At 33.7% G+C, this 25,430-nt stretch overlaps 1 protein-coding gene across 4 annotated transcripts in view; it reads right to left on the bottom strand.

Annotated features, from left to right (window-relative positions):
• Positions 1-25,430, bottom strand: part of LRRC7 (leucine rich repeat containing 7) — a 510,593-nt gene that overhangs the window by 65,076 nt on the left and 420,087 nt on the right. For all 4 annotated transcript variants that reach the window (XM_075999305.1, XM_075999314.1, XM_075999312.1 and 1 more), the window contains one exon: positions 3,205-3,426. In XM_075999305.1, coding sequence (XP_075855420.1) covers positions 3,205-3,426 — 222 coding nt within the window. The remainder of the gene's footprint in view (positions 1-3,204; positions 3,427-25,430) is intronic.

Below are 25,430 nucleotides of genomic sequence, written 5' to 3'. Positions count from 1 at the left end.
TTACAATAAGTGATTACTTTTTAAATCACTTATTGAGTAGAGTTTCCAAGTGTTACTTTAATAGAATTACTGTTTAGTCTTGCTGAGCAGTCTTTCTTTGTACTATGTTTATGGTTTATGGTATCTCTTTGCTCTTAAAAATGTTGAATGATTTGGGTTTTTTTCCATATTATACTTGACCAAATTTAATATTGCTGTTATGATCGTTTAAATTAAACTTTATTTTTCTCTTCTTGGCTCTTTTAAAGACCACTAGAAATGTCTCATTAAAATGGAATGTTTTGATTTATATGCCCAAAATCCACATCAGAAATTTTATGCTACCTCTGTGGTCTACTCTTAAATTGCTATTCTATAATTTTCATGCAAAACTCCATATAGTCTGAAAATGTTTTAAGTATTTTTCTACATTTTTAAAAAAAATCTGGAATATGAGTCTTGCTTGAAAACATATAACCAACACACATATTAGAAGGATATGACCTTTCGAAATAAATATGACTTAGGAAAGTAAAAAAATACATGAAATAGTTTCATTATAAGTGAATTACATAACCTCTTTCAGTCCCTTTTTGTATTTTTTGGTTTGTTTTTCTATCTGTAGATTAAGGAGGTTGAGACTGATCATTTAAGTTTCTTTCAAATATTTTAATTCTCAAAATCTTCTATTTCCATTTCTTCCATTTTCTATTTCTATATTCTCAGTGCCAGGTTTACTCTGTGTGTGTGTGTGTCTGTGTGTGTGTGTTTGTGTAGAATTGTATCATTTGACTCTCATAAAAACTTTTTGAATGTTAGTGAGTGGCAGTGTCCTCAATTCATAAAGAGAGAAGCAGAATCTTAGTAAGAATTACTAACTTGGCCATAGTAATATTGCTTAATAAAAGTAAACATGAAACTAGAACCCCAAATTTTAAGATCTAGTCATAGGGTTTTCTTTCTTGAATGCTATAGAATTAAATGAAGAAGTGGAGAAGTTAGAAAAAGAAAAAAAAGAAAACAGTGTAGTAGTCAGAAGTGTGTTGGAAATGTCTAATAGCTGGCTGATGATGGGAGAATATCCTAATTTGTAGTGTTTGCTGATTTTCGTGGTGTAATTTTTCCTGCAACTTCCACCTGTTAATCTGATGTCACTGAAAGTGGAGCTTGGAAGAGTGCACATGATACTGGGCCAGTGTGAGCTGGCTCCAGCGTGCCCCTAGTAGTGGACAAATATTATACTGATGGTGAAAACAATTTTAAGAAACTACTTGATTTATAATTGGAGGTGGGGAGAGCATAGTTTTGAGATCAGTATTACTTGTTTAAAAGCTCTTTAGGCTTTCTTATAGTCACCCTAAAGTTTCTTTTAATTGATACTTTATACATATTTATGGAGTATATGTGATATTTTGTTACATACATAGAATGTGTCAAGATGAAGTCAGCGTATTTAGGATATCCATCATCATGGGCATTTACGTTTCTATGTGTTGGGAACATTTCAAGTCCTCATTTCTAGCTATTGTGAAATGTGTAATACATTCTAAATCATTTAAGCCTGAAACCAAGGCAGAAAAAACTGGCATAGCAAAAGGAGTTATATTTATGTCCTTTCCTTACCATAGACATTGAATGCTTAAATTTTTTAACATCAATTTGAAAGGCATCTGATGTTATCAGAGCTGTGTATCAAAACACTTGAAAGCTACTATAAATACATTTTCTGAAATAATCATGATATTTTAAACTCAATATGCATGTAAAATTTAAAACTTAGTAATCCTATTATTAGTTAAACTTTCTACAATTTATGTATTTTTTTTAGAAATAGTGATAAAATAGCCTTTAAATTTAGGGTGTTTAGAATAACTGCATGCTAACACTAAACCTACTATTCAAAGTGGTGAAAATGAAAGGCATCGATTTCAGTGGATTTTTAAAATGCATTGATTCTGGGAGAAAAAAAAACCTCATGTAGCTATTAATAAGAACAACTAAATTAGAGAATTGGGTTGAGGTTATGATAATTGTGGGGAAGTAATGTCTATTAAAAAGTTTTTAATCTCCTAAAAAGCCTCTGATAAAGCATAATTTAAAACTGTATTAACTTTTTTAAATATCTGGAAAATTAAAAACCTTATGTCATTATCTAATTAAAAGCATCTGTCTGGTTTATTATACCTTATTTATAACACTTGGTTTAGATTAGAACAGGAAAGGAAGAAAATTACCTTGAAAAATGTATCTACGATTCTGAGAATGATTAATATATAATCTCAGCTTCAAGAAAGGTATTACGAAATAGATATTTAAATATTGGGATACAAATGATAAATGGCTCTTAACAATGTAAAGGAAAAAACTGGAGAATGAAGTTAATCTTGTCTTATGTGTTTAGAAAATAAGGTAGGGTGATATGTAAAACTTTGAGTAGGCAATAACTTTGAGTAGCCCATAACAAAATGTTAGTGAAGTCAGTGAGAGCTTTGCCTAATTATCTGTAAATTGAAATAAGAGAAATTAATTTTAACAAAGTATTAAGATTTTAATGTCTTACTTTCTAAGCTTAATATAGCTCAATAGATGAGAACCCATTCAGTTTTCTGGTTCTAAGGAAGAATAACAGATTCTACAATGGAAAAGCAAATCCTAATTTTAGATAGGTAGAAGGATGGAGTATTTTTACTGCATGGCTTTTATCAGTAACTTTTGGAGCATTTCAGAAATATTTCCCTTCTAGCTGTTTATAATTTTCTTTAGAGCAAAGATTTATCTCTGTACTATTCAACAATCAGAAGATAGAACTTTTAAAAAATGTCTTCCCACAAATGGAGGGGAATAAATAGTTTACTTTTCACACTGCCAATTTCACCAGAGGCCTTGGGAAATATACCTAATCCACTGAAGCTCTTTGTAACATTCAAAAGCTATTCTGTAGAGCTAAATTGCAGTTGGGAGTGGGTAAGAGAGGATGGAGGATAGTACTTGAAAAACTATTCTGACTCATCAGTTTTTCCTTATGTGGAATCTTACCAATCACAAATTCCTACATGTTGTAGTCCTTAGCCATTGAAAATAATGATACAATTTCTACAAAGAGTACTCCATTTCTTTCAACATGGTGATAGCATTATGTCCTGGATCACATTCATGAGGGAAGGCAAACCATGGATTCTTTGGACTTTCCTGAAGATTTATCAATAATGAAAAATCTCTTCTCACCTGTTCTGGATATCCATCCATACTCCTTTGCCCTTTAGTTTGAATTAAGCACCGTCCAGGCTGAGGTCCCCGGGTGGCCTGTGAAGAGGGGATCTGAATAGGCAATGGTGACTGAAATTGCTGGATGGTCACTTTGTTTATATTTCCTTCATATGGCTGCTGCTCCCGGCTACGATGCTGAAGGCTTTGGGACCCCATCAAAGTCTGGATGTGACTGCCTGCCTGTGGGGAAGATAATCTGTCAGGCAAAAATTCATGTTCCGAAAGGATGTGATTAAAGTAGAAAACACGTACAGAATACCTCTTGGGTAAAATGGCATCATTTGGGCTCTCAGCCACGACTGGAAAGGATAATGAAGAAACAGTAAGGGTCTGCCTACTGTGGTTTGTGAAAATGTTAATATTGGAGCAAAGTTGCATTAAATACATTTGTAGTCATCTGGTGACTTGCCAAAGATCAATTTAACCCCATTTTAAAGGAACAAAATTCAGCCTGAAAAATCTCAAAAAGAAAAGGAAGTCACAACTTAAAAATAAAGTGGAGCTCTATCTGGTGTTTCATTTTGGAAAACACTTGAGGGAGAGAGAGAGAGGGAGAGTGAGAGAGAGAGAGAAAGAAAGAGAGAGAGATGTAATATTATGTAAGTAACATCAAGGTAAAAATGATAGAAACTGTCTCCTAAATCTGAAGCAAAAGAATTGAATTACTTATTTTCTTTTATGCCACAGATAGGCTTGTTCAGGTGAGTATAACCAATATTTATTAATTTTCTACATTATTAACTTAAGAGTATGGTTTTTAGAGTCTTTGACCATGTCATAAATTATTGTATCTGTAGCTTATGGAGGCACTAGATCTGGAAAGATCTTCAAAACAAGCTCTCCATGCAAAAGATCATTTGATCAGAAGCTTTCAGAGATTCATCAGTACCTCTTATTTAAAGTGACAATGATCATTTCTCAATCCTTAAAGGTGGAAGAGAGAGGTCATGTTCGCCGCAGTCTCTCATCTTTAAATGACATGATCATACCCCTGCTCTTTTATTTCTTCCTATTTTCTCACCTTCGTTCTAGCATCAGCTCCTTGCATAATTCTACTTGATGTCTTTTCTACCAAGCAAGGGGTTTTGCTTGTGAACTGGTAACCCAGAATGTGCCTTTTAAAATTGAGAGTGGTTTAGCATGGAGGTCTATCATGGAAGTGAATTAACAATCTTAAACATATATTTAGCATTGTGCTTGGAATTTCTCCTATTGCCATTGAAGGATCTGAGGATTTACTTTCTGAATTCATTGGCTTTCTTCTTGGTTTTCTAAGGGTAGGTAACTTGGAATTCAAAAGTGAATTTCATCTTAGAGTTTATTAGCTAGGAAAGCTTATGAACTTTCCTGACTAATTAAGATTTTTGATTATCATGAAAAAGTCACATTGGAGGAATAAAAGGATAATTATTAGACAAGTATTCATGGAAGAGATTAATTTTGAATTATTTTAAAGTTCTTAAATAAGAGCAACATAAAAAACAAATTATAATGATAATGGAAAATCATTTGAAAAGGGAAAGTATATTGCTAGATTCCAAATAAGAGGGTACTTTCAAAACAAAATACTTGAAATTAATATTTGGTACTAAGTATGGAAAAATAACAATTTGATTATATTTTAGATGTACAACTAGCTATCTTGGTATCATGTACAGTTTTTTTACATTTTTACATTGAAAAAATGGTAAATAGATATTTCAGTCATAAGAAATTGGTGAGGATGCAAAAAGGAGTTTCAGGCTATACCAGCAAAATGTGAAAACCATTTTCAATCTAATACTGCCCAACACACTTAACCAGTGAACACAAAACTAGGATAACATCATAATGGGCAAATGTGTATTTCTTTGTGTATCTATTCCCTTCTCAGAAATCTTAATGAAAGGAGATGTTGCAACCTTTTCAGCCATTCTAGAAGATTGAACACCCTTCTGGTCAAGTTGTTCCTTATTGCAAATTCAATTCTTTCCTGTTCCCATTTCATATTCTTTTGTTTGGTAGGAGGGAGAAGCCATGAAAAGCCAAGTATCATATTGTACTCTGATCAAACTTACTGGCGTGCTCAGTTACATAGTTAGAAAAAGTGATGTCCTAGAGCCAGAGGAGCTGAGGGTGGAGCTTTCTTACTGAGGCTGATTGGCCTAGCTACTGAGCAATCTATTGGTTTTTACATTTATACCTGCTTCTCACCTCTATTGGCATAATATGGGTCCTCAGTCAGTGCTTGAACCCATGGGAGAGAGGAAGGCTGGCAGTTTAATTGAAAGTGATCACACAGATATGCAAAGAATTTTTCCACTCAGACAAACTCTGAAGGATTTTGGCTTCACGATGTATAAGCTACATGAGAAAATGAATAATGGTGGCTTAACGATTACTTTGTTGATTAGAATATCCCAGTAATATATAGTCTTCCCAAGGATGAAAACTTAATTCTATGTATCATAGAACTGTAGTGGCCTTTAGACTTATATTTCTGTTTTATTTCTTCTTCAGATGGCACAATTTAATTTAGCTCAGGATTATGCTACTTTTGAATTCTTTGAGGGCAAGCCTATCCTACTTAAAGTTTTTAATGACTGAAAAAGTAACTGGCATTTAATAAGTAATAGCTACCATCCAAACAGTGCCAAACAATGTGCTAAGACACCATGTTACCTATTTTGATCTTCACAATGGCATTACAGGTAATTATTATTAGATTATATTATCCATTCTTACTGAGGACAAAACTAAGAGTGGGAGAGGTTAAACAACTGTCCCAAGTAATTTGTACAACTTTTAAACTGGTAGGAACAACATTTGAACCAAGGCTGGCTGAGGTCTTGCTCTTAAACACTACATTATACCGTGGTCCTTTCCCCTCCAAAGTGGATCCTCCTCCTAATAGTTGAACCATGAACTGAAAATAAACCATAAAAAAGAAAAAAAAAGATCAGGATGTTGAGGGAGGATACATTCAATTTCTTTAGAATTTCTTGAATTTGCCAAAGGGCCATTCCTAGTTACTGAACTAGGTCTATCATCTATTTTAGATGCTGTATGTGTGACTTTGAGCTTTAGAGTTAAACAAATAGGGTGAAGATTTTGTATTTAGTAATCTTTTCATTACTATTTAGTAACGAAGCTCATATTCTTAGATGGCTTAGCAAAACAAAAAGTGCACATGGACGGAACAAGCTGTAAAGTGATCCTGCTAGCAGCAGCAGCAGCAGCAACAGCAGCAGCAGTTCTTTCTGTCTTTTGGGCTATAGGCTGTGAAGAATGGGGATAAGGAATGACAGCTGTAGAAAGTAAAGAATTAGCACTTTGTAGAAAGTTAAACAAACACAAATGGCAAGACATCTAGAGGGACAATTATGGTTCAGAACTGTAAAGAAGCTATTTTTGACTGGCACAAAGACATGAGAAAGTAATAAAGATGCTCATGATGAAGTACAAAGGACTGATGAAAATGTGGAAAATGTCAGAGATGGGATTTGTTCAAGCAGAGGGTTAGCTCTGAGAACACTGACTCATACTGAAGGGGAATTTCGACATTGAGGTTTTTGTAAAGCCTGTGCTACACATTTTGAATGACAAAAAGAAACAGAGAAGATTTGACATTTGTTTGGAACTTTCAAAGGGAAGTTGGACAAAATCACATGTATTCATGGAGAATAGTGATGGAATATGGTATTTTGAAGTTGACCCAAAAAGCAAATTGTCAAAGTTTACAGGAAAAAATCTCCAATATCCACGGGACCCAAGAAAGCATTTATGTGAAAACCATAGAAATGTTGATTTCATACCAAATGGCACTGCTCATGCAAAATTCATCCCACAGCTAATCAAGCTTATTATTTAGAAGTTGGGAGTGTTTGGAAGGTTTTGTATGATATAAAGGAAATGGCTTTATCACTATAAAGATAATTTGGTTCACATTGTTCTTTTAAAAAAGAGTGTGAGATGGAGAAGTGGATTGTATTACCCAATTTGGTCATCTATTTTACTACCCATCTTGGCTCTTAAACCACTTGGGTTTGCTTCCAAATATCAAACACTACCTCAAAGCATTACAATTTATGCCACTTAGGATATTCAAAAGAACACAGTCCATTCTTTAAAATTAAGTCCAAAATAGTTCTAAAAAATTTTGGGAGTAGTATTGATGACACAAAATTCTGTCCAAAGGATAATTTAGTAATGGATTCTGAGGAATCAGCCCTCATTTAAATGAGTCAGTTTCAGTAATTTTGTAAAACAACAACAACAATCCAGTCCTATTATTTTCTATTTACACCATGTATTCTGCAGTGCCTTTTAAAAAATAGAGTTTTAAGTTTTAAAAATTGAGCCAGTAAAACTTCTGCTTCCAGATAGATGAAGTAGATGTACTTTTCCATATTCCCTCCATTAAGCATAACTAAATTAAGCAAAACCTTGGACATTATATATAAATAAATGTCAAGAGACTGAAAAATAGAGAGAAGAAGGCAGACTAGCTAGGGACATAAGGTCCAAGTTACAACATAGTGGTAAGTTCTCTGGGTTTTATTTTTATGTTATATATCCCAGATTTAGAGCTGAAGGAGCAGGTAATCTGAAAGTGCCAACAGGTGCAGACAAAACAAACAAACAAACACACACAAAACAATCCAACAGAAGCGTACTTTCTTGAGCTTAAGGATCAGGAAAGATGAAGTCAAGCAAGACAAAATGATTTTGGACAATAACTGTTCTACTATAGCTGAACACCATAGAGAAAACTGTGGCCCCACCCCAACAAGGTCATAAAAGGCCAAGTGGTGAGCCTAGACTTTTACCCTCATGAGGAGATAGCAAGACATAGCAACACTCTTACTGTGGTGGTATTAGAGAAGGCGAGTAAGATGCCACAGCATTCATCCCCATCAACTAGTAATAAGCCCCTCTCCCCTAATGTCAGAGGAGACCACATGTGGAGCTTGGACTTCTACTCCGACCCAGCAGTAATGAAGCACCCCTCTACTGTCAGAGAAGACCCATTGATAGTATATAGTCAGGACTTTCACCATTACCACCCAGTGGTAATGAGGCTATTTCCATCAATGTATCAGTGGAGACCAAGTGGGGAATTAAACTTCCATCCCCACTGACTAATGATGAAAGAAGCTTTGCATCAAGTGTCAATAGAGGTTGAATGGGGTAATTGGATTTCTACCTCCACCTGGCCATAACAAGGCAGCCTGCACCCTTCCCCAACTGGAGTAGTGTCAGAGAAAGCCAACTAAAACAGAGAGTTTAAATAAGATCCAGAGTTTTAAAACATAATATGAAAATGTCCATATTTTATTTGAAAATTACTCATCATATCAAGAATCAGGAAGATCTCAAACCAAATGGAAAAAGACAATCAATAGATGCCAATGATGAGAGGACAAAGATGTTAGGATTATCTGATTTTTTTAAGGCAGCCATAAAAAAATGCTTCAATGACTAATTTATACATATACTTGAGACAAATGAAAAACTAGAAACCATCAGCAAAGAAATATAAAGTCTCACCAAAGAAATAGACGTAAAGAGAAACAAATGGAATTTTACAGCTGACAATTATAATAAACGAAATACAAAGTTCAGTCAGTGATTGAAGAGATCAACAGTAAATTGTAGAGAACAGAGGAAAGAAACAGTGAATTGGAAGATAGGACAACAGAAAAATATGAATATATATAGAAAACACACTGAAAAATATATGAGCATAGTCCCTATGCATGTTCTAACAATCATGTTATCAAAAGGAGAAGAGAAAGAAGGTGGGGATGAAAAATTACGTGATGCAATAATGGCTAAAAAACTGTGAAATTTGGTAAGAGACAAAAACCTACAGATTCAAGAAGCAAAGAGGCCAGGTGAGGTGGCTCATGCCTGTAATCCTAGCACTCTGGGAGACCGAGGTGGGAGGATCACTCAAGGTTGGGAGTTTGAGACCAGCCTGAGCAAGAGTGAGACCCCATGTCTACTAAAAATAGAAATTATCTGGAAAACTAAAAAAAATTATATATATATATATATATATATACATACATATATATATATACATATATATATACATATATATATACATATATATATAAGTGAGTTGTAAAACTCACTCACTCAATGTAAACTCACTCAATGTAAAACTGATACTTTGAGTAGCCTTAACAACTATCAAGAAAGGGAATTTGTAATTTAAAAACTCCTAGGCAAGAAATCTCCAGGCCCAGATGGATTAACTAGAGAATTCTACCAAACATTTAAATAAGAATTAATACCAATTCTACATAATTTCTTCCAGAGAATAGAAGAGAACGCTTCTCAACTTACTTTATGAAACTAGTATTACACTAATAATAATGGGGGGGGGAGAAAAGGAAGAAGGAAAGAAGAGTGGGTGGAAAACTATAAACCAATATCCTTCATGAATATATATGCAAAAATCTTTAACAAGATATTGGCAAATAGAATTCAACAATATCTAGGTAGGTTTCCAGTTCCTAAATGGTGGCATAGAGACAAGCTAACTTTTCTCCCTAAACAAAAAACTAAAACCAAATATACAGTGCCAAAATCTTCACAAGCAACAACCCAGAGCTCAAGTGTGAAGATGAGACATTCTCTAGGGCCACAGAGAAGTAGGAAAATTCCAAGCAGGTGGAGAGTTGGACTTCCACATTCACAATGCCTCTCCGCCACAGTTCTGCCAGGCACCAACTATAGAAAATATTCCCTTAACCCCCAGTTTCTATATTGGAAAAAGTGAAATTGAGGTGTTCAACCAGTTTCCCTACCTTCTTGGGCTCCCTGGCAGGAGATCTGTCCTTGCCTTACCCACAGGTAGCATCATGACTGCCTGAAGAGAGAAATATCCTTGGGGACAGGGAGAGACAAACAAGGGAGGCAGTACTATCATTCCCAGCTTGGAAACTCTATTCTGTATCTTGGCCAAAGGAGATGCCAAATAAGAGTAGTTGTAGGAGGTACATACCCCAGGTCCCCTGGGCAGGAAACTTAGCCAACCTCCCTACACTGCTGAGGTAATCCTTTTGGGACCTCTCCCATTTGGGACAGGCAGTGCTCTGACCATTTACCAGAGCTTAAGTGAACATGGACTTAAGGCACCACCTAGAGCCACAAAGGAGGCAGAGACCTAGAAGTGAAGATTTGCTTAGCAAATATATTTAGTAAAAACCAAAACAAGCTATTTTATCCAGCAAAATTGTCACTCAAATTTGAAAGAGAGACACTATCTTTCACAGAGTAACAAAAGCTGAGAGAATTCATTACCAGCAGACCCATCTTGCATGAAATGCTAAAGGGAGTTCTTCAATCTGAAAGGAAAAAACAAAACAACAACAACAAAAAAACCCAAACACTAATGTGCAAAAGAAAAATTTCCAAGATATAAAATCCACTGGTAAAATCGAGTACATGGACACATTCAGAGTACTCTATACTATATATGTGATATGCATATCACATATCACCTTCCATAACGCAACTATAAAGCCTAAAATAGCTACAACAATCCATTAAGAGATAGGTAATTTTAAAATATGCAAATTAAAACAATTAAGAGTCAAAATGTGGGGGGATGGAGTTAATTGTAGATTTTTTTGCATGTTCTTTTGGCTTTGCTTGTTTCTATTATGTTTGTGTTATAAGTTGTCATCTCTTTAAAATGACTAATTATGTCTATCAAATGTTTTTTGTAAACCTTATAGTAACCACAGTGCAAAAACCTATAATAGATTCACTAAAAATAAAAAGGCAACAAATAAAAACATACTACAAGAAATATTCACATAACTACAAAGGAAGACAGTAAGACAGGAAGAAAGGAAGTGAGGAGTCTCAACACAACCAGAAAACAAGGAACAAAAGGGTAGGACTATTACATTCAGTAATAATACTGAATGTAAATGGTCTCAATTATCTAATTAAAAGGTATACAGTGGCTGAATGGATAAAAAACCAATACCCAATTATATGATACTTTCAAGAAATACACCTATAAAGATACAAATAGACTGAAAGTGAAGGGGTGGAAAAGATATTTTATGTAACTGGAAACCAAAAAAGAGCAGGAGTAGTATACTCATATCAGATAAAATAGGCTACAAATCAAAAACTATTAAAAAATACAAGGAAGGTCACTATATATTGATAAAGAGGTCAATCCAGTAAGAGGATATAACAATTATAGATATCTATGCAACCAACAACAGAGCTCCCAAATATATAAAGCAAACATTAATAGACCTAAAGGGAGAGATAGACTGTAATACAATAATAGTAGGGGGTCTTTAACACCCCATTGGTCAGTGATGGACTGATCATCCAGACAGAAAATTAATAAAGAAACAGCAGAGTTAAACTACACATTAGATCTAATAGGCCTAACTGACATTTACAGAGCATTTCACTCAAATGCTGTAGAATATACATTCTTTTCATCAGCATCTGGAACATTTTCTAGAAAAGACCATATCTTAGACCACAAAACAAGTCTGTACAAATTAATGAAAATAATATCAAGCTCCTCCTCTGTCTACAATGGAATAAAACTAGCAATAAATAACAAAAGAAACCTTGGAAAATACACAGACACATGGAAATTAAACAACATGCTCCTGAGTGGCCAATGGGTCAATGAAGAAATTAAGATGGAAATTTAAAAATCCTTGAAACAAATGAAAATGGAAATATAACACACCAAAATCTATGAGATGTGGTAAAAGCAATATTAAGAGGGAAGTTTATAGCAATAAATACCTATATCAAAAACGTAAAAGACTTAAAATTAACAATCTAATAATGTCCCTCAAGGAACTGGAAAAGCAAGAACAAACAAACCCAATATTAGTAGGAGGAAAGAAATAATAAATATCAGAGCAGAAATAAATAAAATAGAGACCAAAAATATACAGAAGATCAATGAAATGAAAAATTGTTTTTTTGAAAAGATAAACAAAATAGCCAAACCTTTAGCTAGACTAAGAAAAAACTAAAGAAGACCCCAATAAGTAAAATCAGAAACAAAAAAGAGACATAACAACTGAGACCTCAGCAATCCAAAGAATCATGAGAGATTATTATATGCCAACTAATTAGAAAACCCAGAAGAAATGGATAAATTCCTGGACAAATATAACTTACCAAGATTGAACTATGAAGGAATATTAATAGAAAACCTCAATAAACCAATAATTATTAATGAGAAAGATATTCTTGTCTTTCTCATTAATAAAAAGTCTACCATCAAAGATAAGTCCAGCACCTGACGGATTCACCGCTGAATTCTACCTAACATTTAAAGAACTAATACCAATCTTACTTAAACTTTTCAAACAAATGGAAGAGAAGGCAATACTTCCAAACTCATTCTGTGAGGCCAGCATTATCCTGATACCAAAACCAAACAAAGATACAATAACAACAAAGAAACTACAGTATTACTGATAAACACAGATGCAAAAATCTTTAACAAAAATATTAGCAAACCAAATGCAACATATATTAAAAGACCATTCATTATGATCAAGTGGGATACATCCCAGGGATATAGGGATATGCAAATCAATAGACATAATACACCACATTAACAAAATCAAGAACAAAATCATATAATTGTTTCAATAGATGCTAGAAAAAGCATTAAAGCATTTGATAAAAATCAACATGCCTTTATGACAAAAACTCTCATTAAAATGGGTATAGAAAGAACATACCTCAAAATGATAAAGGCTACTTAGGATAAACTCACAGTTAACATTGTACTGAATGGGGAAAAATTAAAGGCCTTTCTCTAAAGGCTGGAACAAGACAAGGATGCCCACATTTGCCACTATTATTCCACATAATATTGGAAGTGCTGGCAAGAGAAATTAAATGAGAAAGAAAAAAAAAACCATTCAAATTGGAAAGGAAGAAGTCAAATCAGTCTTGTTCATAGGAGACATGATCTTATACCTTGAAAAACTTAAAGACTTCACCAAAAAACTGATAAACAGATTCAGTAAAGTTGCAGGATACAAAATCAAGATACAAATATCAGTAGCATTATCTGAAAAAGAAATCCAGAAAGCCATCCCATTTACAATAGCTACAAAAAATATAAAATATCTAAGAATCAATCTAGCCAAAGAAGTAAAAGATCTATACAAGGAAAACTATAAAACTCTGATGAAAGATATGGAAAAGGGCACACAAAAAAAATGAAAAGATCTTTCATGCTCATGGATTGGAAGAGTTAATAGTTAAAACAACAGTACTGCCCAATGCAATTTACAGATTCAGTGCAATCCCACTATCAAAATACTAGTGGCATTCTTCACAAAAATAGAAAAAAAAATCCTGAAATTTATATGGAACCACAAAAGATCCCAAATAGCCAAAGAAATCTTGAGCAAAAAGCACAAAGCTGGAAGCATCACATTATTTGACTTCACAATTTATTATAAAGCCATAGTAACCAAAACAGTATGATGCTAGCATAAAAACAGACACATGGACTAATGGAACAGAATAGAGGACCCAAGATATCAATTCACACATTTACAACCAACTTCTCTTCAACAAAGGCACCAAGAACTTACAATGGGTAGAGGACAGTCTTTTCAATAAATGGTGCTAGGAAAACTGGATACCTATATGCAAAAGAATGAAACTAGATTCCTATTTCTCAACATACACAAAATTCAAATAAAAGTGGATTAAAGACATGAATCTAAGACCTGAAACTATGAAACAACTACAAGCTATGAAACAACTCCAGGGAATTGATCTGGGCAAAGATTTCTTGTATAAGATCTTAAAAGCACAGGCCACAAAAGTGAAAATAGACAATTGGGATTAGTTATCCATCTGACAAGGGATTAATAATGAGTAAATATAAGGAGCTCAAACAACTCAATAACAAAAACATAAATAATCTGATTAAAATTGGACAATCTAAACTGAGATTTCTCAAAAGAAGACAGGCATATACTATATTAGCCAATAGGTATAAGAAAAAATGCTCAACATCACTAATCATCAGAGAAATGCAAATCAAAACCACCAGGTGATATCATCACACCCCAGTTATTAATAAAATGGCTTGTATCAAAAAGACAGGTAATAACAGATGTTGGCAAGGATATGAAGAAGGGGGGAACCCCTACACACTATTGGTGGGAATGTATTACTAAATTAGTGTAGCCAGTAGTGGAGAACAGTATGGATGTTTTTCAAAAAATGAAAAATAGAACTTCCATATGATCCAGCAATTCCACTACTGGGTATATATCCAAAAGAAAGGAAATCAGTATATCAAAGAGTCACCTGCACTCTCAGGTTTGTTGTGATGCTATTCAAAGTAGCTAAAATATGGAATCAATTGAAATGCCCATCAAAGGACAAATGGATAAATAAAATGTGGTGTTGTGGTGCGTACACACGCACACACACACACGCACACACACACACAATGGAATATTGTTCGGTTGTAAAAAAGAATGTCATTTGCAGCAACATGGTTGGAACTGGAGACCATTATGTTAAGTGAAATAATACATGCACAGGAAAAGAAATATCATGTGTTCTCACTCATATGTGGGAGCTAAAAAAAATGGATTTCGGCCAGGCACAGTGGCTCATGCCTTTAATCTCAACACTTTGGGAAGCCAAGCTGGGAGGATCACCTGAGGCCAGGAATTAAAGACCAGTTTGGCCAACAGAGTGAGATGTCATCTCTACAAAAAAAAGATGGGTTTCATGAAAATCGGTTATAGATTAGTGGTTACCAGAGGCTAGGAAGGAAATGGGGGACAGGGAGAAGAAGGGAAAAATAAGAATATAAATGTATTTACTATGACCAATTGTACACTTAAAAATGGAAAAATGGTAAATTATGCATGTATATTTTACCTGAATTAAAAAAGTCAAGAAATTGTAAAAAGAATTATAAACCATTACCAAGTAATGTTTATTCCAGTGTTATAAAGCTTATTCAATATTTGAAAATCAATCAATGTAATATATTAATGGGCTACAGATGAAAAATCATGTGATCATGTCAATGGAAGCAGAGAAAGTATTTGACAAAATTCAATATCCATTCATGATATAAAATGTTCAGATACATAAGAACAGAGGGAAACTTCCTCTACTTGATAAAGAGCATCTAAAAAACTTGCAACTAATATACTTAATGCCAAAAAACTAAATGCTTCACCACTAAAATTAGGAACAAGACATAAATGTCCACTCTCACCACTCTTACTCAACATAGTAGTAGAAATTCCAGTCAGTGAAATAAGGCAAGAGAAGGAAATAAGAGGCATACAGATTGAAAAGGAAGAAACAAACTGTCCTTATATATAGATGACGTGATTGTCTACATTGAAAATTCAAAATAATCAACAACAACAAAAACTCTAAAACTAACAAGTGAGTTTAGCAAGGCTATAGAATATAAGATTAATATACAAAAATCAAGTGTATTTAGTATGGCAGCAATGAGCACATGGACGTCAAAATTTAAAATGTAATACTGGCCAGGCATGGTGGTTCACGCCTGTAATCCTAGCACTTTGGGAGGCTAAGGTGGGAAGGTTGCTTGAGACCTGAACTTTGAAGTTGCAGTGAGCTATGATTGTGCCACGGCACTCCAGCCTGGGCAACAGAGCAAGACTCTGTCTCAAAAAAAAAAGAAAAAAAAAAAAAAAGAAGAAAATGCAATACCATGTATAATCATGCAAAAATCATAAAAAACTTAGGTGTAAATCAAGAAAAGTTTGTGTGAAACTTATATGCTGAAAATTACACGTATATGCTAATGAAGATATCCAAGAAGATTTAAATAAATGGAGAGGTATAGCTTATTTATGGATTAGAAGACAAAGAGTAAGGATTCTGTCCAAATTGATGCACCAGTTTAACAAATTCTTATCAAAATCTAGCAAGATTTATATATAAATATAAATATACATGCTTATTCTAAAATTTAAAAAGACAACTGGAATACCTAAAACTTTTAAAAAGTATAAAGTAAGAGGAGTCAGTTTATCTAATTTAAAGTTTATTATAGAAGTAATCAAGACTATGTGTCACTATATTTGCAGCAGGATAGATACATAGACCAATGACATAGGACAGAAACTAATAAGTAGACCTATAAAAATATGCCCAAATGATTTAGATAAAGGTGCAAAAGCAATTCAACTGTAAGGAATCTTTATAACAAATGGTGCTGGCCCAGTTGGACATCCATAAGCAAAATAAATGTACTTTGACTTTATGTCTCACACTTTACATAAGAATTAACTCAAAATAGATCACAGACTTAAATGTTAAATGTTGAGAGAAAAAAAAACAAAACTAGAGGATTGGAGAAAATATTTGCCAACCATATATCCAATAAAGGACAGTACCTAGAATATATAAGGAACTCTCAAACTGAACAGTAAAAAGCTAAACAATCCATTTAGAATATGTACAAAAGACATGACAAGACATTTCACCAAAGAAGATGTATAGATGGAGGCAAATAAACATATGAAAATAGGTTCAAGATCATACGCCATTATGGAAGTTCAAATTAAAACCACAATGATACCATGACACACCTATCAGAATGACTAAAGCAAAACGCAGTGACATCATCAAATGCTGGAGGTGATGAGGAAAAACTAAATCACCCATATATTGCTGTTGGAAATGTAAAATGATAGAGCCTCTCTTGAAAAATGTTTGGCAGTTTCTTAAAAACTAAACATGCACAAATGTTATGATACAGCAATTGCATTCATGGGCATTTATCCCAGAGACTCAGAAAGAATTAGGTTCACACAGAAACCTGCCCATGAATTTTTACAACAGCTTTCTTCATAAAAGCCCAAAGCAGAAAACAACCTAGATTTCCTTCAATGGGTGAATGATTAAATAAACTACAATACATCCACACCATGGAATACTACTCAGCAATAAAAAGGAGCACGTTAATGACCTGAATGAATGTCCAGAGAAGTATGCTGGGGGAAAAATAAACCAGTCCTAAAATATTACATATCATATGACCCCATTTATGTTGCATTCTTGAAATGGCAAAATTATAGAAATCAAAGGGGTTATAGAAATGCCAGAAGTTAATTTTAAGAAAATAATACAGGCAGTACAGATAACTTAGTCTTTGGAGTTAGATGAACTTGGATTTTATTTCTTGCTCTGTCACTTTTTAGTTATGCAATCTATGGAAGGTAAGCTCTCTGCTTATCATATGAAAATTGTGGGTAATAATAAGTGTTAATATTAATAGAAGATATTGAGTAAAGAAGATAATGCAATACACTGAGTGTATTGCTTGTACTCAATAATGGCAGTGAGAATAAAAAGTTCTTATCTGCTGCTGGGAAAGGTCTCATTGTTCTTTGGCCATAGCAATTAAAAATCATCAGAAAGAACTGGTTTTAAACCTGTTATAATAAATCAATGACAACTTGCTTTAGAATCTGCTCTTTAAAATCAGCCAGTCAGCAATAGTCTCACTCAAGTAACCATGCTTTCCCAGTTAAAGCTTTGTCAAAGAACCCCTAAACATTAAAACTTCTGAAAATCTGCCAATACCTGAACTCCATGCTTTCCCAGACCCAGTATTGCTCAGACAGATTACACCTTGCAAATTATTTGTTAGTAAGCAGTAAATTATGCATTTTGTTTCAGATATCGAGGAGTAGTCTCTTTTATGGATGGGAGCAGCATTTACAATAAATAAATAAAAATAAATCAATCCTGACATAAGTAGAGATGATACTACTTACTCTTCACTATTAAGATAGCTAATACTTTAGGTGCTGTGATTCACCTTCATTTTTTCCCTTAGATATTTCTATCCCCACCATTATATAAGTTTTTAAGAGAACCAACTGTCCAGGTGAAGAGTGCAATCTGTTTTCATGGATAACTAATTCAAAAGGGATGCTAACTCATCTTTGGTCTCATTAACAACCTATTGTTAAGAACAAAGCTAAATGAAAGTTAGCTTGTCCATAATTAACATATTTTTATCCAAAATAATAAACATAATAGCTACCATTAAACACTTACATGACAGGCACTATGATAAGTATTGTACCTCATAATATTAATTCCTTTTCAAAACTACTTTACAAGGTGTGCATCATTGTCCTTTCTTCTTGGGTGCAGAAACTGAGCAGCAAAGTTTAATATGCTCAAGGGCAAATTAAAGACAGTTGAGGCTGAAACTTTCTCCTGAACTTCGGCTTAAAAAAAAAGCAGTCACTATGAAATAAGTAGAGATAATGGTTTTTTTTTTTTTGTATTACAGCTTAGTGCTGTACATATAGTGCTTAGTATAATTATCATTTAGCTGGGCTTGTCTCAATATTCAGTGCAGTTTTGTCACTTTCACAAGTGGTTTTGGTGACAGGACCCAGGTTATTTAGTGGAAAATGGAGACAGCATCATCCAGGAAGGGATGTTAAGAATCTTAGATGATATAATCAGGAAGTTTGATGTGCTAAATAATTGAGAAACAAAATTAACAAAATGAACTAAATTCAATATAATAGAAGGACCTCTAGGTTCGTTTAAGTCATGTTTAGCGCTCCTGATTCTGTTCTTTCTGAGATTCACAAAGGTAAGTAGAGAACTTATAAGTGTTTCAGATTAAAGAAAATAAAGTCTTGGAAAACAGATGCATTTTGAAATCTCTAAAAATTTTGATTTGCATGGAGTTAAGAAAAACAAGTTGAAGGGACTCAAAAATTCTTTTAAAATCTATGACTAGTGTTAGAGTTTTTTTCTCTCTTCTGAAAATGAAACAAAAAGAAAATACCAATCTATGGTAAAAAATACAAACTAAGTTACATGTCAAATATATTCCTGATATTGAGGGTTATATAATATTGCAGCAGGGCTACGCTATAACATTTTCTGATTGTTTTTGGTTGGGGGTGGGTGGGATACAACATATGAGTGGTATAATATAGAGGTTAAGAGCAAGATGTAGACTCAGACAACACTGAATGCCGACTCTGTGTTCCTTAATTCCATGCTCCTAGCTCCTTGTCCTATAAAGTCATAAAGACGATATTGAATGTCTATGTTAAACACTTTAGTACAGTGCCTACTATATGTATTGTAGATATTCTTTTTATGATTATGACAACCAATCTATTAAGCTGGATTTTTTTTTTTCTTCTGGTTTTTTTTGTACTTAATGATGCCAGTTTGATGCCAAAATGTACTTTCTACCCTTTGGGTGTTAGAAGACAAACTTGCACAAACATGTGGAAGGAAGCTCTGCAACTTAAAGGAGAAGGAGCAGAAAGATGTTCTTTCTCTTGACCCAGAGTTTTTGTGACACTGCATTGTGCTGGAACACTGTAGTATTCTTTAGAGGGTTTTCAAATATTTGCTGATCTTGAATTTTTAGAGTCAGATACTGATGATATACTTCAGTTTCTCTAATGACAGATAAAAAGGTGAAGCAATAGGATCTTTCACTTCAGTATATGTGTTTTAGGATGGCAGCTAGCTGACATGTGAAGGCAGTCATCTCTGACTTAAGGAATCTCTATAAGCACATTCTCCTATGATTAGATGTCAACCTATAAAATATAGCTATGAAATTGGAAATTATTAACCAAAATTAAAAAAATAATGGGTCATCCAAAATAGCAAAATGATGAGATTAAGGCTAACTCTATACTTTTCAACCTATGATTTGTTTTGTGATGATATTGACATATATTCCTAAAACAAAACAAAATATAATGGAAGATGTTAGCAATAATGATAAAATTTGACAATAATTTCTTTCAACCTTAAGATTTCTAAGAATCTCTGTATAGTGGTGTAAGTCATATAAATATCAAATGGCATGAAATAGGATTTTATTGTTTTGGCATCCTCTATGTAACAATTATCCTTGATTATCTGCCAATTGTCCTGTTATCTAGGTCTTCAAATTACATATTCAAGCAAGGACATTTTTATTGCACTGGGTTAATTCTGCAATTTTGCTTTTAGATTTCTTCGCACACAAAGATAGTATAAATTTTACTGAGTTATCTCAACTTTCAGAAGAATAACAGTCATTTGTTTTAAAGAACACCATGTTTTAAGGAACAACACGTCAAATACTGATGGAGTTAAGTATTTTAATCTGTATTTTTTCTATGGCTTTGCTCTGTGGAAAGTTTATTTTCTATTTCTGACTTAATAGCTATTTGATAGACATTCTGTGGTTTGCACTTTTATTAAAGAAATAATTTAGAGTCAGTCTGGATGAGAACAATCCCCTGATTTTGTGACAGTGATGTCCTTCAATACTAGAGACAGCTGTATTGTTGCCCTGGCATTAGGAGATAAAGGGATGTGCTTTTTGAGTTAAAGAATAATGCTGTATCATGTAAGAAAAATCTAATACTGAAGTGATTGTGAAACTAAACAATATTTTAATCACCTGTTACTTTTGCTTTAAGTTAGAGAATTTTTCCACTCACATTTCCACAACCTCCTTTCCATATTGTTTTTGAGAACAAACCTAATAACATAATAGAATAGAATAAGTTTTTAAATATATCTATGAATTAAATAATACTAAAATCAATCAATTAGAAAAATATCATTCTAGCTCTTCCAATTAATAAAATAAATATTTGAAATTGATCATTAAATAAATTATTCCATTGATTTATTTAAACACTTCTTCCTGACTCAGCTACTATTACTAAGTCATGGAGCTGCCTCTGATGGGTTTTATTTTTGTGGAATTCTTGACTTCCTCCTAGCCATGTACTTTTGCTTTGGGTAATAATTATTTTTAATAAGCATGTCTCTCTCTTTACATATATAGATGTGTATTTATATATATGTATACAAAATCTGTATCTTATATTAATAATTTTCAGTTATGGGGACAGTGAGTCTAATTGGATATATTCATTCTTATTTCCCTGGTTTAACAAAGGGCATGACTGTATTGATTTTCTAGAAAAGATAAAATGAAAATAGATCAGTTAAGCTATGTTTTAAAAGAATATATTTAATTTATCTGAATAACAAGGCATAAAGTTACATAAGGCTTGGGACTTGATTTGAGCCCCTAGCTATTCCTATAATTATTCTTTGAATGGTTCTGCATATTATAATTTATGCAACCTCAAACAGTATATTTTTATCCTGTTCCAGAACAGTAACTAATATTGCTGCCATAAAGACCATGCTGAGGCAAGATTAATAGGGATAGAGGCATAGATTTGTTAGGCAGCGGGAGTGAAAGGGTGTCTTAATGTGTCAATATATCATGAAATACAAGCATCAGAAATCTCAAAGATCCTCCTATTGGTGTTTCGTGAGTGCCAAACAATGTTATCAATGATCGACCTCTAACCACAAAAAAATTACTTAAGACATAATTTCCACCTAATTATCTCTCCTACTCATCTATCCTATTCCTAACCCCTCCTAATTTGTAGGGACATTTGCATGAGAGTGGTTATGTTTGCCTCCCAGGCAACTGCTGTGATTGCAACTACTGCTTAAAAGTTCCTTTTCAACTGGAGGGTGAAATTAAGGAGTGAGTACTTACTAATCACACAAATAATCAGTTCTACATTATTTCTAGATACCAAAACTCCAAGGAAAGTAGGATTGAATTACTGCAGATCTAGAGTCATTTTCGAAGTCTTGCTAAGGATGAAGTTTCCTTTTTATTTGGACACATTTGGTATCTTCTCACTGTTCCACTTTTTATTTTATGTCCCCTGAAAAAAGACGCTTTTGGTCAATAGAAAAACTGCATTTTTTATAAGAATTGTTTCTCCAGGGCTACAGATTATGCTGAGCATTTTTTTAATTAAAAAATTTATAATTGTATGATTTCATCAATCTGCCCTTTCACTGATTCATTTCTTGTTTCCTGGCAGAGCTCACTGACAGTGAATGGATTTGGCTGCTGTTTCTTCTTGAAGCTACTTTTCCTCAGCAGCCTCAGTAGAATGTGCTGTTACCATGGATATCAATGCAGTCTTTATATTGCTCAAGACAAAGTTCTAAGTGACTCTGTCATGACTGGGGTGATGGGAAGAGGATGAGGGAAGCAAGGAGAATTTTAGCCTACCAACTGACTCAAAAATCTCTTAACATTTAGAAAAATATATGGAGTTCAAAACAACTCTATATAAGAAATTCCAGTGTGTTTTCGAATTTTAGTGACGGCCCAGTCTACCAGGAGGAAAGTTTACTCTGATCAGTGAAAAATTTGCTATTATCAAAGGATAAAAATTAGGCTTGGGAAAGAGAATCAGGACATAGGAAGGCAGGATTGAGGTTGGCATTGCTCACAGGGATGAAGATTGTTCTCATTTGCTTATGGACTGATGAAGTAAAGGCTTTACTCCTGGGGGTTCTTCACTGTTAATAATGTATATTTCTTTGGGAGGGAAAAAAATACAAACCCTAAGGCAAAAACCTACTCTACCTGACATATTTGCTTCTGTACAAAAGGAGAGTTTAGCTACAGCATTGACAATCACTCAGGTTTTAGAATCATTTTTCAATTTCAATTTTACTCTACACCAGAACAGATAGTTTTGACTTTAATGTTGATGGAAATAAAAAACATTTCTATTTTCCTGTCTCTTATGTGTTAGGTTTACCTGGTTGATTTTCATATCTGCTTCTTCTACATCTTGACTTGCTCTCTTACATCCTCAAGACTGACACTACTTTCCACCATCCCTACTTTTTCCAATATTTAAATCCTCATCTCTCTTTCTTATCTATTCCAGACTTTCCTCTATTTCTATGTAAATGAGATACATTCCTCATTTGATGTAAGGGATCTCACTAGCACTATGCCAGGTCTCAGTTAAATGACAAAAGCAAGAATCATGTTACTGTTATCCATTTCCACATATATAGAGTACAATAGTATTTCTTTTTAGTGAAAAAGATTTTAGAGAGTTACTTTTCAATGACTATAATTTATGATAATATATTATAGATAAGACATTTATAAAATAATACAATGCTTTTATTTAAATTCCTAGTCTAAACTTACATGGAAAGAAACATTGAAATGCATTATATTAAAAAACATGACAAATGCCAAAATTAAAATAGGAAATGAATGTTCTTTTCCTAAACTTCCTAAAAAATATTTTAAAAAATACTTTACATGGCTCTGAGAAAGCAAAATTTATAATTTGGGCATTGGGTAAGGGAAGGGTAATAAGAACATGAAAAAGACCACATACACCCAAGAAAAACCCATGTAATTTCTTCTAGTTTGTCCTGATAAATTCCTGGCCATCCTGAAGCTCTTAAATGGCTGAACTGACATTGTAGATGTGATAAAATCACAGGCAAGTTCAGCATAAGGGTTAAGTTTGTGAGCTAAGACTAAAGTAGCAAGCTTTTGATACCATTCTCTTCATCTGTATCCATCCTGATGTTGACTCTTACTAACTACCTTCATTACTCCAACTGCCAGGTCATTATGCACTTAACCTAGAAGACTGAGGGAGGGGACAGACACTCCAGGAGGGAAGAGTCACAGATGCTTAAAGAGATCTTCGAATGCCTAGGCTTTAGATGTCAAAGAATTTTCAGATTCTATATTGCTAGGATTTCATAGACTCTTGGTTACGCATTCGAGAAGGGAAGTGTTTGAAGTTATATTTGTTTTAATATGCCACTTTAGCCTTTCTGCTGCAACATTTTTCTGCTCCACCATTTTAACATATCCTTACAGGTATTATGGTTCAATTTTAATCTCCTCAGGGATATGCAACCTGCTTAAGACTCCTAATACTTTTAAAAGAGTCTTGTCATTTTAGAATTAAGGCAAAACAGAATTATCGTTCCTAGGGAGAATGTCACCAAGTCAGACTGTAATGCTTGAATTTAAAATAACATGTTTTTGCATTTTTTGACACTATCACCTTCATATTATTTTCTATTATATATAGGAAAGTAATCTAAAATGGTTAGTCACCTGTGTGAGTGTGGCAAGTAACCTTAACTCTGTCAGTTTCCTCTTTGATAAAATGTTTAAAATAACAGTGCTTATTTTATATGGTTGTTTTGAGGATTAGATGAAGAAATACATTAAAACATTTGTCACAATGCCCGACATAAAGATTTAGTACATGGTAGCTAATATTCTTACCAGAGAGGCTGTGGTATAATCCAATAGACTGTAGGTGTGAGGGAAGTGATGTGATAGGACTCTAATGTACAAATAACTCTTTCTGAAACCACAAGTGTTTTCAGCCATTGGAAAAAAATTTAATACTATTAATAATTCTTAAAGTGCTCATATATTACTGCCTGGAACTCAGGGGTTAAGGGGATATACATGTTCACTTAAGGGATGACATGTTCACTTAGCAGTGATTCCTGGACTATAGACATCAGAATTTGAGACTTTGGGGACTGACATAGCAAGAGGAGATTAAAAGACTACCACCTACTATTACACCATTAAAAAAATAAGACAAGATTTAACACCCTCAACATTTTGCCATTACCTAGCCACTCTCAGGTACACAGTTGGTGGCAGTTGATACAGGAGCAAAATGCTTTCAGAGAGGTGAACACTTTTTTGTCCAGTTATTTTATGTGTCTAACTCTTTGGATTCACAGCTTAGAAGGTACCAACATTTGTTCCCTTATTGTGCTTGCAGTACTGGTATTCATGGCCAAGAGTATTACCAGTATTAATTCAACCAAAAAGCTATGATAGCTAGAATAGAGAACTACCCGTCAAAGCCTTGATACAAAATTGATTTCCTACAAAATCCCTATAGCATCACAGTGGTTTCTTATGGGTTAGGTATAGAGATAAGATTTTAAAAATCTCTTGGAAAGGCTTAGAGAAATAGATGTAGGCACTGGCTAAGAATTCTTCACCACTTACTCCCCTTGATTTCCCATTCAATTTATAGTTCAATTTCTAGGTTTCCATTCTTATTATGTGTATCCTAAGACTACTCATTCCATGGCAACTGCAAAAATAACACTAACTTTTAAAAACATGAGTTGTAGAGGAAAATATAAACTGAATAATAATAGTATAATTATCACACTTATTTTAGTAAATTCTGCAGCTCAGGACAATACTTTTCTTACTATTTTCATTTTTCTTTAGGTTGATCCTCACTAAA

Source organism: Microcebus murinus, chromosome 2, assembly GCF_040939455.1.
Source record: "Microcebus murinus isolate Inina chromosome 2, M.murinus_Inina_mat1.0, whole genome shotgun sequence".
In the NCBI taxonomy this organism is placed as follows: domain Eukaryota; kingdom Metazoa; phylum Chordata; class Mammalia; order Primates; family Cheirogaleidae; genus Microcebus; species Microcebus murinus.
Note: the sequence above shows the minus strand (reverse complement) of the source record. Positions and strands in the feature narration are given on the sequence as shown.